At 39.4% G+C, this 13,582-nt stretch overlaps 1 protein-coding gene across 2 annotated transcripts; it reads right to left on the bottom strand.

The window, feature by feature from the left end:
• Positions 1-584: 584 nt before the first annotated feature.
• ppm1k (protein phosphatase, Mg2+/Mn2+ dependent, 1K) lies at positions 585-11,210 on the bottom strand. 2 transcript variants are annotated; one of them, XM_034130393.1, is made up of 7 exons: positions 11,084-11,210; positions 9,071-9,589; positions 8,858-8,958; positions 6,858-7,014; positions 5,636-5,780; positions 5,259-5,393; positions 585-1,755 (listed from the first exon to the last, which is right to left on the bottom strand). In XM_034130393.1, exons 2-7 carry the CDS (start codon positions 9,532-9,534, stop codon positions 1,624-1,626), a joined length of 1,134 nt encoding a protein of 377 aa, XP_033986284.1. In that variant the 5' UTR covers positions 9,535-9,589; positions 11,084-11,210; the 3' UTR covers positions 585-1,623. The 2 variants fall into 2 exon arrangements, with proteins under 2 accessions (XP_033986284.1, XP_033986283.1); XM_034130392.1 differs by having other exon boundaries at positions 9,071-9,586.
• Between the last annotated feature and the right edge of the window lie 2,372 nt (positions 11,211-13,582).

Genomic DNA, 13,582 nt, shown 5'->3' with positions numbered 1-13,582 from the left:
CTTTTTGTCCAGTTGCTTCAGAAGTCGTGACCTTTCTATGTACATTTAAGTCGATTTTGATATAAAAAGGACTAAATTAAATCAGATCAATTGACAAATTAATTAGGGATGCACGATATAAATCAGGCCGATAAATCATCCCCTAATGACGGGAAATGTATATTGTTATGTTTCATTCTGTAAATAAAATGATGGCTGATAAATGATTAGCCAATAAGACAAAGCTATATTGAGTGCCACAGTGACGCGTCCTAAAACCCGGAAGTAAACTCCTTCGGTTCCTTCGACAAAAACCAATGCAATTTCTCCATAGGGTTTTGGAAAATAGCTCGAAATAAGGTCTGTGGTTGACACACATTTAAGAGACAGATCTCGTTTTGTTCAGCCGGATAATATCCACATGTCTACCCTACTTTTATAATTTTCAAAATCATAAATCAATCGATCATAAATCCATCGATTAGATTTATGATTTGAAAATTATAAAAGTAGGGTAGACGCGTCTCTTAAATGCGTGTCAACCACAGACCTTATTTCGAGCTATTTTCCAAAATCCTATGGAGAAATTGCATTGGTTTTTGTCGAAGGAACCAGAAGTGGTAAAATGCTAACTTACTTCCGGGTTTTAGGAAGCGTCACTGTGGCACTCTATTGCTTTGACAGACTTCACAAGTGCAGCATGTACACACTCTGACACTGTGTGTGTTTGAGATCGGCCAATCAACAGAGGGGAGAAGCGCAGAACGCTGATAAACATGTTGTTGCCGCTTTGGACGGTTTTCAGAGGAAGACAACACAATTTCAATTTGCAATACAAGTTATTAATGTACTTTACTAGAAAAAAAAGAGTGTTTGTTGTTTTTGTTTGTTAACAATTGTGATCTGATAGATAAGATCTATCATTATTCAATTATCTATTTTTTGCTTAGCCTCTCTTATCCTCAGGTGTGCAAAACCTGCTTTTTTTTATAATACCAGAAATGTGGAAATATTGCTTGGGTTATGAGCATTTGCGGTGAGAAGCAGGTATTTATCGGTTATTGATAAACGATCCATATCATGCATCCCTAAAATGCAGTTCCATTATTGTATTGTAGTCCAATCCTTAACACTGAGAAACAGAAAGACTGCAGGCTTTTAAACAGCTGCTAAAATCCAGAAGCACTTTTTGTTGTTAAAATAGCAAATTATCCACGTTAAGTTAACTGTGAAAATAAAAAGTGCAAACTTGGGCATTATAACTAAAAGTATTTAAAAGACTGACAGGATAGCAGTCTTAAAATCTCAGGTGATTCAGAGCAGGCGAAATAAATACAGGTGACGGCTGTCAGGTCATCGGGAACTCCTGTCTGCCACTCAAACTCTTCTTAGCTTTCAGCGTCTATAAGGTCATTGGCCTGCGTGAGATAAAACCTTTTATAAAGAGGATGTTTTTCATTTAGTGCACTTCATGAATACTGCCTCTAAGGACAGGAGGCTCACATCATGCTATTCTAAATAATATTAAGTTACCCTATTGTATACATTTTTTGGGGCAAACCACACTTTTTATAATATTTCCACAAGGGCACTGTTGTTGGATTGTATTGCACACATTGACCAGGTCCACAGACCCCAACCTGACTACGCCCAGCGCCCGCTGGACACCACGCTCCGGCTGAAGGAGAAGCTGGGGCCCGAGCTCTTGTGCCGCCCCCAGGCTCCGAAGGGCACCACGATGACCGTGCTGTTGTCCTCTGAGCCATACTGCAGGGCCTGTGAGAGAAGAGGACCATCATGTAAGAAAAACATTAACAATCGTACAAACGTCTGCCGTCTAGTATTTGCAACATAAATTCATTGGAGTTTTGGAGCAATTGTCTGAGACCAAAGACGACCTCCAGCAGGTCCATAAAGCATGGATCGTCACGGACATGTTTTACTGTATTCATTAGGGCTAATTTAAGGGCCCCATCACATCAATCTGACACCAAAGAACACATCCCGACGGACCAGACTGTTGTGTCGCCTCACGTCTCCTGCGTCTTGGCCAACAGTCGCACTGGAACGCACCGCAAAGACTTCAGCCGACGGCCAAGTAGCACGTACGAACTGCGCATGCGTGAGTGGCAATAACCAGAGGTGGGAGTAAGTCCTACATGTGCAAGTCATGAGCAAGTCTCAAGTCTTGACCTACAAGTATCAAGCAAGTCCCAAGTCACTGTGGTGAGAGTCAAGCAAGTCAAGTCAAGTCATTGCTCAGGTCAAGCAAGTCAAGTCAAGTCATACGAAATTCTGATGAATAAGCCCAGTTTCCCCATTTAAATCAGTTAAAAGACAGTGGTTATGAAAATGGATTTAACCCACACTATGATCTTCATTACATAAACAGTTAATCATTTGAAATCTAATTTAGACCGATGACAATCATATTAGACTAATATTAACCCTAGAACTGCAGACAATATAGCTAGGACTCAGTCAAAAAGTCTGTTCAAAAAGGCAGAATTCCAGGTAAGAAAATCATATATGGCATTTGCCATTACACATATTTAATTTAAATTTCTGTTAACACTAGAACCGCCAACAGCGTCAGCACCTACATAGATATCATTTTCAAATCATTTAATTTGTTCCTCTTCATAATTTCCTTATAAACTAAGTAGGACGATTTAAAACTCAGTTAATTGGGTTAATTTAGAAATTGCTTCAGTTTATCATCATAACAGATAAAAAAGTTCAGATTCATTTTACAATAAATCAAGAAATGATGCACTTCTACAAACAACAACAACATAATTAAAACATTTAAACAAACTACTAAAAGTAGATGAACTACATGATTAAAAAGTTTACAGTAACTTCTGATAATAACACAGGGGAAATAAACGAGGCATCTCTTTCCCTCTCTCTCTCTCCCTCTCCTGACAGCCCGTCAGTATCGGGGTTAGTCAAAATGAATCCCTTGGCGGTTCTAGTGTTCATTTACCGTTTTGTCTTCTCTTTGCAATGCTTAATCGATTTGAAACCAAGTCTAACGTAGCTTAAACTTAACGTTAGCTTTCTAGCTAACACAACACATTCACGCACCTTTCTCTGTGGGTTTTTTTGTAGTGACGAATGAAGTTGGATGTTGTGGTGGTCGTGTCACTGATCTTTATGCTGCAGACCCTGCATACCGCTGTTCTCTTCTTATTAGCGTAATCAACAACATAATCCTTGAATCCAAACTTCACTATTTTTGGAGTAACGCTTGCCGCTGTCATGTTAACTTAACTGACGCTCCTGCCGAGTGGGTTGCCAGGTTTGCGCGCACGGCGCTATAATCACCCAATCACATTTTTCGAAAAAACTAAACGTAATATCTCACTACAAATACAAACGCAAATATTTAATTTGAAACAGACAAGTCCTTTCAAGTCATCCGTCTCAAGCTTAAGTCAAGTCTCAAGTCATGAATACCAAGTCAAAGTCAAGTCAAGTCTTTTATCAATGTTAGTCAAGCAAGTCTCAAGTCCAAAAATATGCGACTCGAGTCAAGTCATGTGACTCGAGTCCCCACCTCTGGCAATAACTCTCCTTACCAGCAGGTGGCGGTAGTGTGTATTCGTCATTCAAAAGAGGCAACAACCGGAAGACAGACTGCGTGATACACCGAGAGAAGAAGAACAGACTGCGTGATATAAACAAACAACAAATAGCGTGTGTGTTCCATTTTCACTCTACAGCGAGAAGCTCGTGGGGCTTTCCCGAACCTGTGTCGAGAGCTGGAGTTAAATGAAATCTCAGATTTGCCTTCTTAATAGTTTGTTTGGGTCCCTCACTTCCGTTTCGCTTCTCATGCACTGATTCGCTAAGCTGAACAGCCAATCAGAGTGATTTCTTTAGCCGACGGCCTTTTACCGACAGCCTACCGATTCAACATGTCGAATCGGCGGCGGAATGTGTCGGCATGGCCGAAAAGACACGACGGGGCGGGACACACCAAGACACACCAATCTGAGTAGGGCGACAGGACGCTCATCAACGGCCAGACATCTATCGACCTCTATCGACGGCCGAAATCGGCTTGGTGTTTAACACTAGAACCGCCAATCGGGTCAATTTGACCCAGAGCTGTTTTTTATTGTATGTAACTTTTTTTCAATAAAATATGAAAGTCTCCCAGTCCGTGACTTTTCCTGAAAGTGTGTTATGTAGCACCCTATGTTGTTAAAAATTGTCAATATGAAGTCAGATTGAAGAAATCGCCCCAAAAATTGCCATTTATACCTTATTTCCGCCAAGGGGGTCATATTGACCCCACCCCTTTTCATATAAACATGACGTGTTGCTATAGCAACGCCTTTTGTCTACTGCGGTTCCTTATAGATTGAGAGATAGATTGAGAGAGAGAGAGATAGATGGATAGATATATTGATAGATAGTTATAGATAGAGAGAGAGCGAGAGATAGAGACAGTCTGTAGTGAAGGAGTGCGCTCACGGGAGACTGCTCGCGCTGCGCTCCGCAGCAAACAGCTGTGGGGCGAGTGGAAAGTACGTTATGCTGGCCGGGGTGTCAAAATAATGCTTCCGGGCCAGGGGGCCATTTATAATGTCGAGCCCTGTCATATAAAAAGCTGAGAGTCCACAGATTCTATTGGTATACGTTTCATCCCTGTGCGATCAAAACTCACTGTTCAATAAAAGAACATTTTACCTTGAAAATCAATGCATTCTAATAGCGGGTCAATTTGACCCAGGTGGCGGTTTTAGGTATACAAAAACCTCTGGCGGTTCTAGTGTTAAGGACCTTAAGTCAAGCTACACAGCATGGTTACAAAGTGCATGACCTGCATGTCTGACACGCATGCAGTAAACTCGCTCCTGCAAAACCTTGTGTTGGTTTTAGAAGTGTGGGGGGGGCAAAAAGTGTGTGTGTGTGTGACACTCTATATTTAATAAAACAAGACAACTTTTCCTCGAATTTCTTCTCTGTTCTCATTAGCTGATTTTTTTCTCAACGCAAACTCTCTCTCTCTGTGTCGCTCATCCACACTCTCGCTAAGCACACATTACACTACTCTTGTAAATTATGAAATGATAGAGGGACAGATTTGACTGATGGCAGCAGCCCACTATGAGTGTAGCTTCATCTTTCAAGGATCCAAATCATGAAAAGAATACTTATGAGGGTCTGTAAATGTAACAGATAGATTTCTGAGTGTCCATTTACCAGACTTTACATACATGGTTTGGTTTCACTCCGTGTGCTTAGGCCCCGTATGAAGGTCTTACCTGGTCAGAGATTCTCTGAGCAGCTTCTTTGGGGTCGTGGCATTGGTTGATTACGTTGCAGATCTCCTGACTGTTCATGATGAAGTTAACGCCGTCTGTGGTCAGCGCCAGGAAAGAGTCGTGGGCATGGTGCAACTGAGGACAAGGCAAGCTATATTTAGAAAGATGTCTAACTTTGATTTATAAGGAATAAGAAAAACACATTGAAGGGATAATACATTTATTCAAGAGAACCAAAATAAAATCCTTAAATAACATCCTATATATAATAACCAATTTTACAGACTCCTTATTGACAAGTTGAGGTAATTTATTTTGTTATAAATCCGTATGTATTTAGTGCAAAGTTGCTTCAAATCCCTCTTTTAAAAACCTACCGTCATCCTTTTGGTTTCCGGCTCAGCAATGACCCCAGTGTTCTTCAGGTCAAAGTCTCCGATGCTGCGCGTCATGGCCAACCTGCCGTTAACGTTCGACTGTCCCAGACTATTCCAGGTGATAAAACCTCCACTTTTCTTTATCCTAGAGGAAGAGGCGCACACAGAAAAGTACTCGATTAACAGAGATGTAGTATTAAAAAGATAAACAGATGCTTTTCATTAAACAGCTACATCTCCATAACAGAGAGAGACAGTTTAAAAAAACAAATGAAACAGATATACTGGGTTTTTACTAAAAAGGTGTATGCAGATTTCCACAAATAACAAGGATTAAGAACTTTAGAAAGCCTAAATATTTCATATTGGGTTTTAAGTTGGACAGTTTAGTATCCCCCCTACACACACACACACACCACAACACAGACTATATCACCCCTTGCTGCTAAATACTAACAAACTATGTGCAATATATAAATGCCGTTAATAACTGTAATATATACCTGGCTGCTAAATCCTAAGAACTGTTACAGGATGTGTATTTTTTTTAAATTATGTAACTTTTAATTTTTAATAAAATGTTGTATTATATCATAACTTAGTACTTTTTTTTAATGCATGTCACATATTTAACATATGTAACATTAAGCTGTCTGTGGCTCTTTTTCCTGCTGTAACAATGTACATTTCCCCTCTGTGGGACTAATAAAGGTATTCTGATTCTGATCTACTTCTAATCCCTGGATTGTATCACAGATAAAAGTGTATTTACTCCCATTTCGGGATAAATTATGGCAAAAACGTTTTCTTAAAAGCCCTGCACACAGTTGTTTTCATTTATAATGGCTGATACTGCCATCTACTTTAAATCGGTAGTTATTTAGAAATGATGTGAGGTAATGATACGTTTGATATAGAATAGAATTGGGAGGGAGGAAACCCTCTTTAATGGTCACACATGAAAGAGCACACAGCACACACATTTGTTCTCTGCATTTAACCCATCCTAGTACCAGGAGTCTAGTACCAGGAGTCTAGTACCAGGAGTCTAGTACCAGGAGTCTAGTACCAGGAGACTAGTACCAGGAGACTAGTACCAGGAGACTAGTACTAGGAGCAGTGGGCAGCTATTGTACAGCGCCCGGGCCCGTACATATGCCTATACCGCTGATAAACGTCCCCTTAAATGACAAACTTTGCAGTGCCGATAAGCTCTCCTCACCTCTCTTTCTCGTCCTTCCTCTCAGGAGTGTGGTCGACAGTGAGTTTAACGGCCTTGCCCTTGCGGCACAGCATAGCACGGCTGTCACCCACACTGCCCACCACCAGCTCGATGCCGTCCCTCAGCAGGGCCACGGTGGAGGTGGTGCCTGCATTCACTACAGAGACAAGAAAGGTCACATTAGAGGTGGAACGTGCCATAAAAAATAAAATGGTAAACACAAAAAAGGCACTGTTCACATCAATCACATGGTGTATCTCACACATCACATCCACACATTAAAACATGAACACATGAGTGGGGAGTCATATAGAGGGCTGGAGATTACACAGTAAACAAAAGAGGGGGCAGTCGCACATGCAGGTCGAACTGTTTCAGCACAGAGTTCAGGTCCACAGCTAACTCTACAGCAGAGTTACTGCTAAAATTAGATAACGATATCTGACACTTATCAGTGTATAGTACACATACAAGATCCTTGTTGTTATACTTCCTCAGGTGAGGGTTTACATGCATTTATTTAGAGTTCCAAATGAGAAAAAAAACACAACTTATTTGTCATAAGAAAATTGATATCAAATATAAATACTTGGTAATGGTAATTTGTAATACTTATTTTTAAAGCAGGCAAACGGTAAGATGTGACTTTAAAATGTATCTTAAAAGCAACACCGTTACATCCAACGTAATGCGTTTACTACACCTAAACGTGAATTTCTTAAGTTACGACAAATGAGAATTAACCGCATTAAATGTCAAGATTTAGGTCTGCATTTGACCTTTTCTCTCCAAATTGACAAATGAGGTTACTAGCTAGAGATTTATAGCCATTTGATATTCTGTTTTAAACGTATATGCATTTTAAACATGCTGCATCTCATGGACCAGATGTGTCCTTGACAACACACAGTACACCTCATACAACTGGTCCAACTGAAGCATTGTCTCACAAGAAGCTTTGCATACACTTGGTGAGAGAAGAAAATGAAGAGAGAGAGCGGAGTGAGAGAAAGATAGGGAACCTTCCAGTAGTCCAGGATTTAGGACCCGCTGGACTCTCCTTCATTATCTAGCCTCTCGCCATCCACATTGGTGCCAAGGGCCTCCAGCTCTTAGCTGGGTCAGCAGCTGCCGTAGATAACATGCACACACACACAGGCATATTGGGACATTTCACACAGCGTGGCCGATGTTTGGCCACATTACACGTATACTAGCTTTTATAAAATAACATAACCTTAAGCAGATATAATGCCATTTAAGAAAATGTAAGCTGATTTTTAAATGTTCTATATGACAAGGGCAAACATGTAGACCACATGATCATTAAGACAAATATTTAGCTTTGAGGGATGCTTTACGTACCCATAAATAATTTCACTACCTGTGCTAAACAGTATACTTTGCAGATTGATAGATAGTTGACAAATTATAGGAAAAACAACAACAAGTGTCTTTGTTAAGTGTTGACAAACCACAGGACTTTAAAAAAGCTTCAGGGTTTGTTGGAGTAAATATTAAACAAAGTACAGAGACCTTTAATGAAAGAAGTTATTTTTACTGAAATAATCTTTTATAAAATATTCCCTCGCTTACTGTTTCTGGTGATGGTGGAACACACTGTCTTACAAACACCAATCTACAATATAACACAGGCTTTAACTGGGCTCATAAAAAACATCCACATTACCACACAGTAGCTTAGGTCTTTCCTTTAATTTGTTCCTTTCCGTATGCGTAGATGAATAGTGAAGCACTAGTGTTGGCTGTACTTGTAGGTGGTTTATTGTTCATATGTTATTCAGTAACTATGAGTTTAATGACAGACCTCTAACCAAAGTGCTTGGGTAATGTCAGTTGGGAATCCAAGGCTTCAAAGCCTAAGTAGGATAAATAAGTTAGGTTTTGAGGAGAGAAGAACAAAGTGTCATAACTTAAATACCACGGTGTATATATATATACACAGTATAACTATGTACAAGTAACATGAAGGAACCTACCCTTTGGAGAGAAGTGCAAGTGCCTTGCAAGAGCTTCGTCTATTTCAAGGAAGGCCTTCGTTATAACTACTTCCAGATCGGACTCCTCTGTCACAAGGTCCCTGAAACAACAACAAAAGACTGAGGATCAGAAAATCAGCTAGAACAGGTATGCCTGGGCAATCATGTGACAATGGCTGGTATGTATAAAGCCATATTTGATGATTTGCCTACTTGATGTATTTCTCCATGTATTTTAGACAAAAATCTGCCGCTTCTGGACCGCCATGTCCATCAAACACAGCAAAGTAGAGGATGCTGTCGGTCATTTGGGAGACCTGGTAGCGGTCTTCATTGTCCTTGCGTTGCCCGATGAGCGAGGCACAGCCTACCTTCGATAAACTGACTTTGGGAATGGGCTTGCCATAGCGGATGCTGGAAGGCAGCAGAATTGGCTCATCGATACGATCGTCCCAGATGCCAAATGAATCCCAAGTAGTTGGGGTTCCACTGCCGTCTGAATCAAAGCGTGTGTTGCTGTACCGTTTTCCTGAAGGGGTGTAAAGCTGTCTCTGGGTGAAGTGGAGGTGGCTGTCCTGCTGGAATGGTAGTGGGAGTAGGCCCCTCTGTAAAAGACCACTACGTCCCACTCGAGGACCACTGCACCTTGCCAGGCGTACGAGACAGGCTGCTGACATCACCGTGACAGCAGAAACACTGGAGAAGCACTGGATGCAGAGAAAGAGGTATCTGAAGTCCAAACAACGGAGACGACATCTATTAGTTATATTAGATACGGAACTTTTTGAACATTACAAATGACGTTGCAGTTTTTCCAACCTCACATTACCAAAGGATATCAAAATACTGCAGCTATTGCTACAAACTCATTTAAGGACTCCAATAGATCGAAAGCAGTTAGTGGATTTCTGCCATTACACACAGACAATGGAGAAAAACAATCTCAAGATTTACTAATAGCAGAACATCAGCTGTAAGTGAGTCAGTCATTGTTCCACAACTTTCAAATCTGACCCCAAATAATCCTATTACACATGTGTATATATATATATATATATATATATATATATATATATATATATATATATATATATATATATACACACACACATGTGTATATATACACACATGTGTGTATATATACACATATATATATATATATATATACTAACTTTTTTTTTTCTCAAGTTAGTACTTTTTAATGCATGTAACATACTGTATGTAACATTAAGCTGTCTGTGGCTCTTTTCTGCTGAAACAACGTACATTTCCCCTCTATGGGACTAACAAAGGTATTCTGATCCGATGACTCATTGTGTTGATATTCAAAGATAAGATAAGATAAGATGGTACTTTATTGATCCCAATTTGGGAAATTGTTTTTGTTGCAGCAGCATATATAGATTCTCTGTTGTATTGCCTGCAAACAGTCCTGATGCATACAAAACATTTGAATACATTCTTGAAATACTTATATATATATATAGGCAACAAGACTAACTAAATGTAGCAGTATAGTGACATCAAGCTTCATTTTTTTAAAGTAGCGGTGTAAAAAAGTCGATTCCACTCTATTTATTTAGTACCATAAGTTACTTTGCAGAATTTGATTAACGATGGGAAATGAATCAACAAGACTTTAGTTACACTTGGAGTAAATTCACAAGCTACCCTGCAGTATGCAAAGTCAAATATATTTGCTCCACCTTTACCAGCTTCGATAAACACATTAATGCATCAATAATTATAATCAAAACGTATGATATATGATTCTGAAATGGTCCAATCTGCATAATTAGCACTTTTAGTATATTTTGATGCTAATACTTTTGTACTTTTACTTTGGTAACATTTGCAATGCAGTACTTTTACTTGTACCAACTGTATTCAACTCTTCAATGTCGTAAAGCTGCTTGCGCTAACAATACATCCGATAACATAAACACAAGGACCACATAGGTATGTCTCAATTTTAGTGTAAACATGTATAATAATAATCAGAAATAATATATACTAATTGCAGTTGTTCTAAAGCAAATGGACACACGTTAAAGTTAGTAGGTTTCGACGCGTTAGCATTAACTAGCTAACCAGCTGCATAACGATAGCTATATTTGGCTGACTAGCTACTAGCTAGCTAGTTGACTAGCATTGGCTACAAGTTCGCATTTGATTCAAACAAACAATCCCTCGACCTTTCAATGATGTGTTGACTAACTACCATACCTTTAATGTTGTAGATGTATTAAAATGCTGTAGACCTCTGCTGGTTTCTTGAGAAGAACCCGCTAGTAACTGAATCAAAACAGCCGTCCTCGGTGTTTTGGATCCTCAATGTTATCAAACACGGCCTCAGATGTGACCGCGCCAATCAGAAGCCTGAACACGTATACGCCCACATCGACGCCCCACAGTGAAGATGATTGGTCGACAAGATAGTGAATGACAGCTATATGCACCAATCAGCAATCAGGGACTATTGCAGACAGAGAAGCATCGTTTACGATAGTCATTTGAGGCGTAAATGTTTAGCACATATTAAATGTACCTTATAATATCACAAAGGGAGAGTTTATCATTGACTTGCAATATGATATTAAAGAGTAGTTTTATACAAACTCCTCTTTCTTTCATCTTGACATACAGTACAACAATCAGGCCCTTTAACTGACAGTTAAAGTGTTTCATAGTTAGCTTAGCTAAGCATCAACCTAGCACTGAAATATATGGATGTTATGTGACAGTATTTCTGAGAAAAAGTCAGCTGAAATGGTGGCATAGTTGCCACTGCTTTACGTGTCAACAGCATGTTTGAACGTATTTGCAGCAGTAAATGTGGCTGTTTGGCCACTGACGTTGCCATAACAACATCTGAATTTAAATGTGCAATCTCTTTTTGTGACAGATTTTTGCATGAAATTATAATTCTTCTTAATGATATTCCTATTGACAGCTAGTTTAGATGTGAACATTATGAGATGGACAGCCAGAGAGAATAAAAAAAATAAAAAACAGTTATGAAATACTATATGACAAAACAAGAATACAGTTTAAAAGGGGAGTGATTTGTAAAATATCCATGAAGAAAATCTGTTTACAGTTCTGTTTCATATGGGTGTTGTTGAGAGATGTATCCATAGATCTCTTAATGCACCAGATTGATGCTTTTAACTTCAATATAGTAAAACAAATCTTCCCGGGGGAGCATGCCCCCGGACCCCCCTAGAGGAGGTTAGATCCACGATATTTACATGCTTATTTATACAATATGTGTGCTTATGCTAACATCATAAGACAAAAGTTGGTTCCGTGTTGTGTGTAGTGGGAACGCGCTAGAGTGAGGGGGGCCCCCAAGCCAAAGCTCGCTTAGGGCCCCTAAAAGTCTAGGGCCGGACCTGGCAATAGCAGATTGTATTCGAGCAGAAGGTGTGAGAGCTTTACCAGTTAATGAAGTTATGGACCCTTTGTGAAAATGTGCTGCTCTGAAATGTGCTGGCATTTTGATTGTTTTTATAGCATTAAGGCTACATACCAAACTGCATTCTCTTTCTTTTTAGTTGTATTCATTACCCTTACAAAGTTTTCACTGACACAGCGTGTTTAACTTTGTTCCACTTGATCATATATATGCTGTGCAAATATTTTGGTTAAAAAAAGCAAGAAAAGCATGCTGGCTTGCATTCAGCAAAATGTGAGAGTAAAGGTCACAGTCTGATATTCTCAAATGACTTAGATGTTTTCCAATAATCAAGATGTAATATGTGTTAGCAGTGCTCTAAAAGCGCAGACTTTCATGGCTGCTTTGAACCTTTGAAAAAACGATTGTTTGTTATTTATACTTTCAGATGCAGCACTGGGAAATATTGACACCCCACCCCTCGAACAAAAAGAAAAAATGAAAGGACATTTCTGCTACCATTTTCTGAATATTTTACCATAGGGTTAGGAGCACAGATCTAGTCATTTTTGGGTTTACAGCTTTTAAAATGGTGACCCTCCCTGCTGTATTGGGTCATTACGGCTATCAAAAATGATTGAGCCTTACTAAATAATATGGGGCCATCATTTAACAACATCAATAACACCACACACATCATATATATATATATAGAAGTTAAAATGGAGATGAACGGGTTTATTATTTATGTATTTTAGATATACTATATATTCACTTATTTTATATACTACATATTTTTTATACATACAGTTTATATTGCTGTCATTTCTATGAATGTGATGTATCACAGATTTTTCTCGTGACACCAGCACTTCCGGATCTGCAGACCAATCGCAGCTCCCCTGCCGTTCACTGACGTCAGCTGTGTGGTACTTCCTCGTTTGTTTTCTCAGCTGAACTGAAACCAGACGCCCAATTTCAGAATGCATCTGTCCAGGTAAACACCCTGTTATCATTTTGTAATAATCACGATATTACAACGCTCTTTTACTTGAGACAGCGGTTAGCTCGTTGATTTATGTGTTTTTATCCCTAACACTGACAGTTAGCGTGGCTGTAGCTTGCTAAGGTTACATAGCTAACTATTAATAACGGATTGTGTGTGTGTCACTGAGTCTTTTGCTTTGGTTTTGTTCATTTACTGTTTAACCAGATGATGCATGCTTGGAGATATTTAACTACGCCTGCACAGTGAGTTAGTGTTGATAATGTCTGCACAATGCAGGCCACTCCCCTCAATGCCTCACCAACAGCAAGCTAACGTAACA

Source organism: Trematomus bernacchii, unplaced genomic scaffold (genome assembly GCF_902827165.1).
Source record: "Trematomus bernacchii unplaced genomic scaffold, fTreBer1.1, whole genome shotgun sequence".
Classification (NCBI taxonomy): domain Eukaryota; kingdom Metazoa; phylum Chordata; class Actinopteri; order Perciformes; family Nototheniidae; genus Trematomus; species Trematomus bernacchii.
Note: the sequence above shows the minus strand (reverse complement) of the source record. Positions and strands in the feature narration are given on the sequence as shown.

Bases quoted from the DNA above. Each gene is read 5' to 3' on its own strand.
- ppm1k (XM_034130393.1), bottom strand. From the start codon at position 9,534: ATGTCAGCAGCCTGTCTCGTACGCCTGGCAAGGTGCAGTGGTCCTCGA. The intron at 7,015-8,857 runs GTAGGTTCCTTC...TTGTCTCTGTAG, and splicing joins CTTGCACTTCTCTCCAAAGG to TGAATGCAGGCACCACCTCC. The intron at 1,756-5,258 runs GTAAGACCTTCA...CTTCTCTCACAG, and splicing joins CTCAGAGAATCTCTGACCAG to GCCCTGCAGTATGGCTCAGA.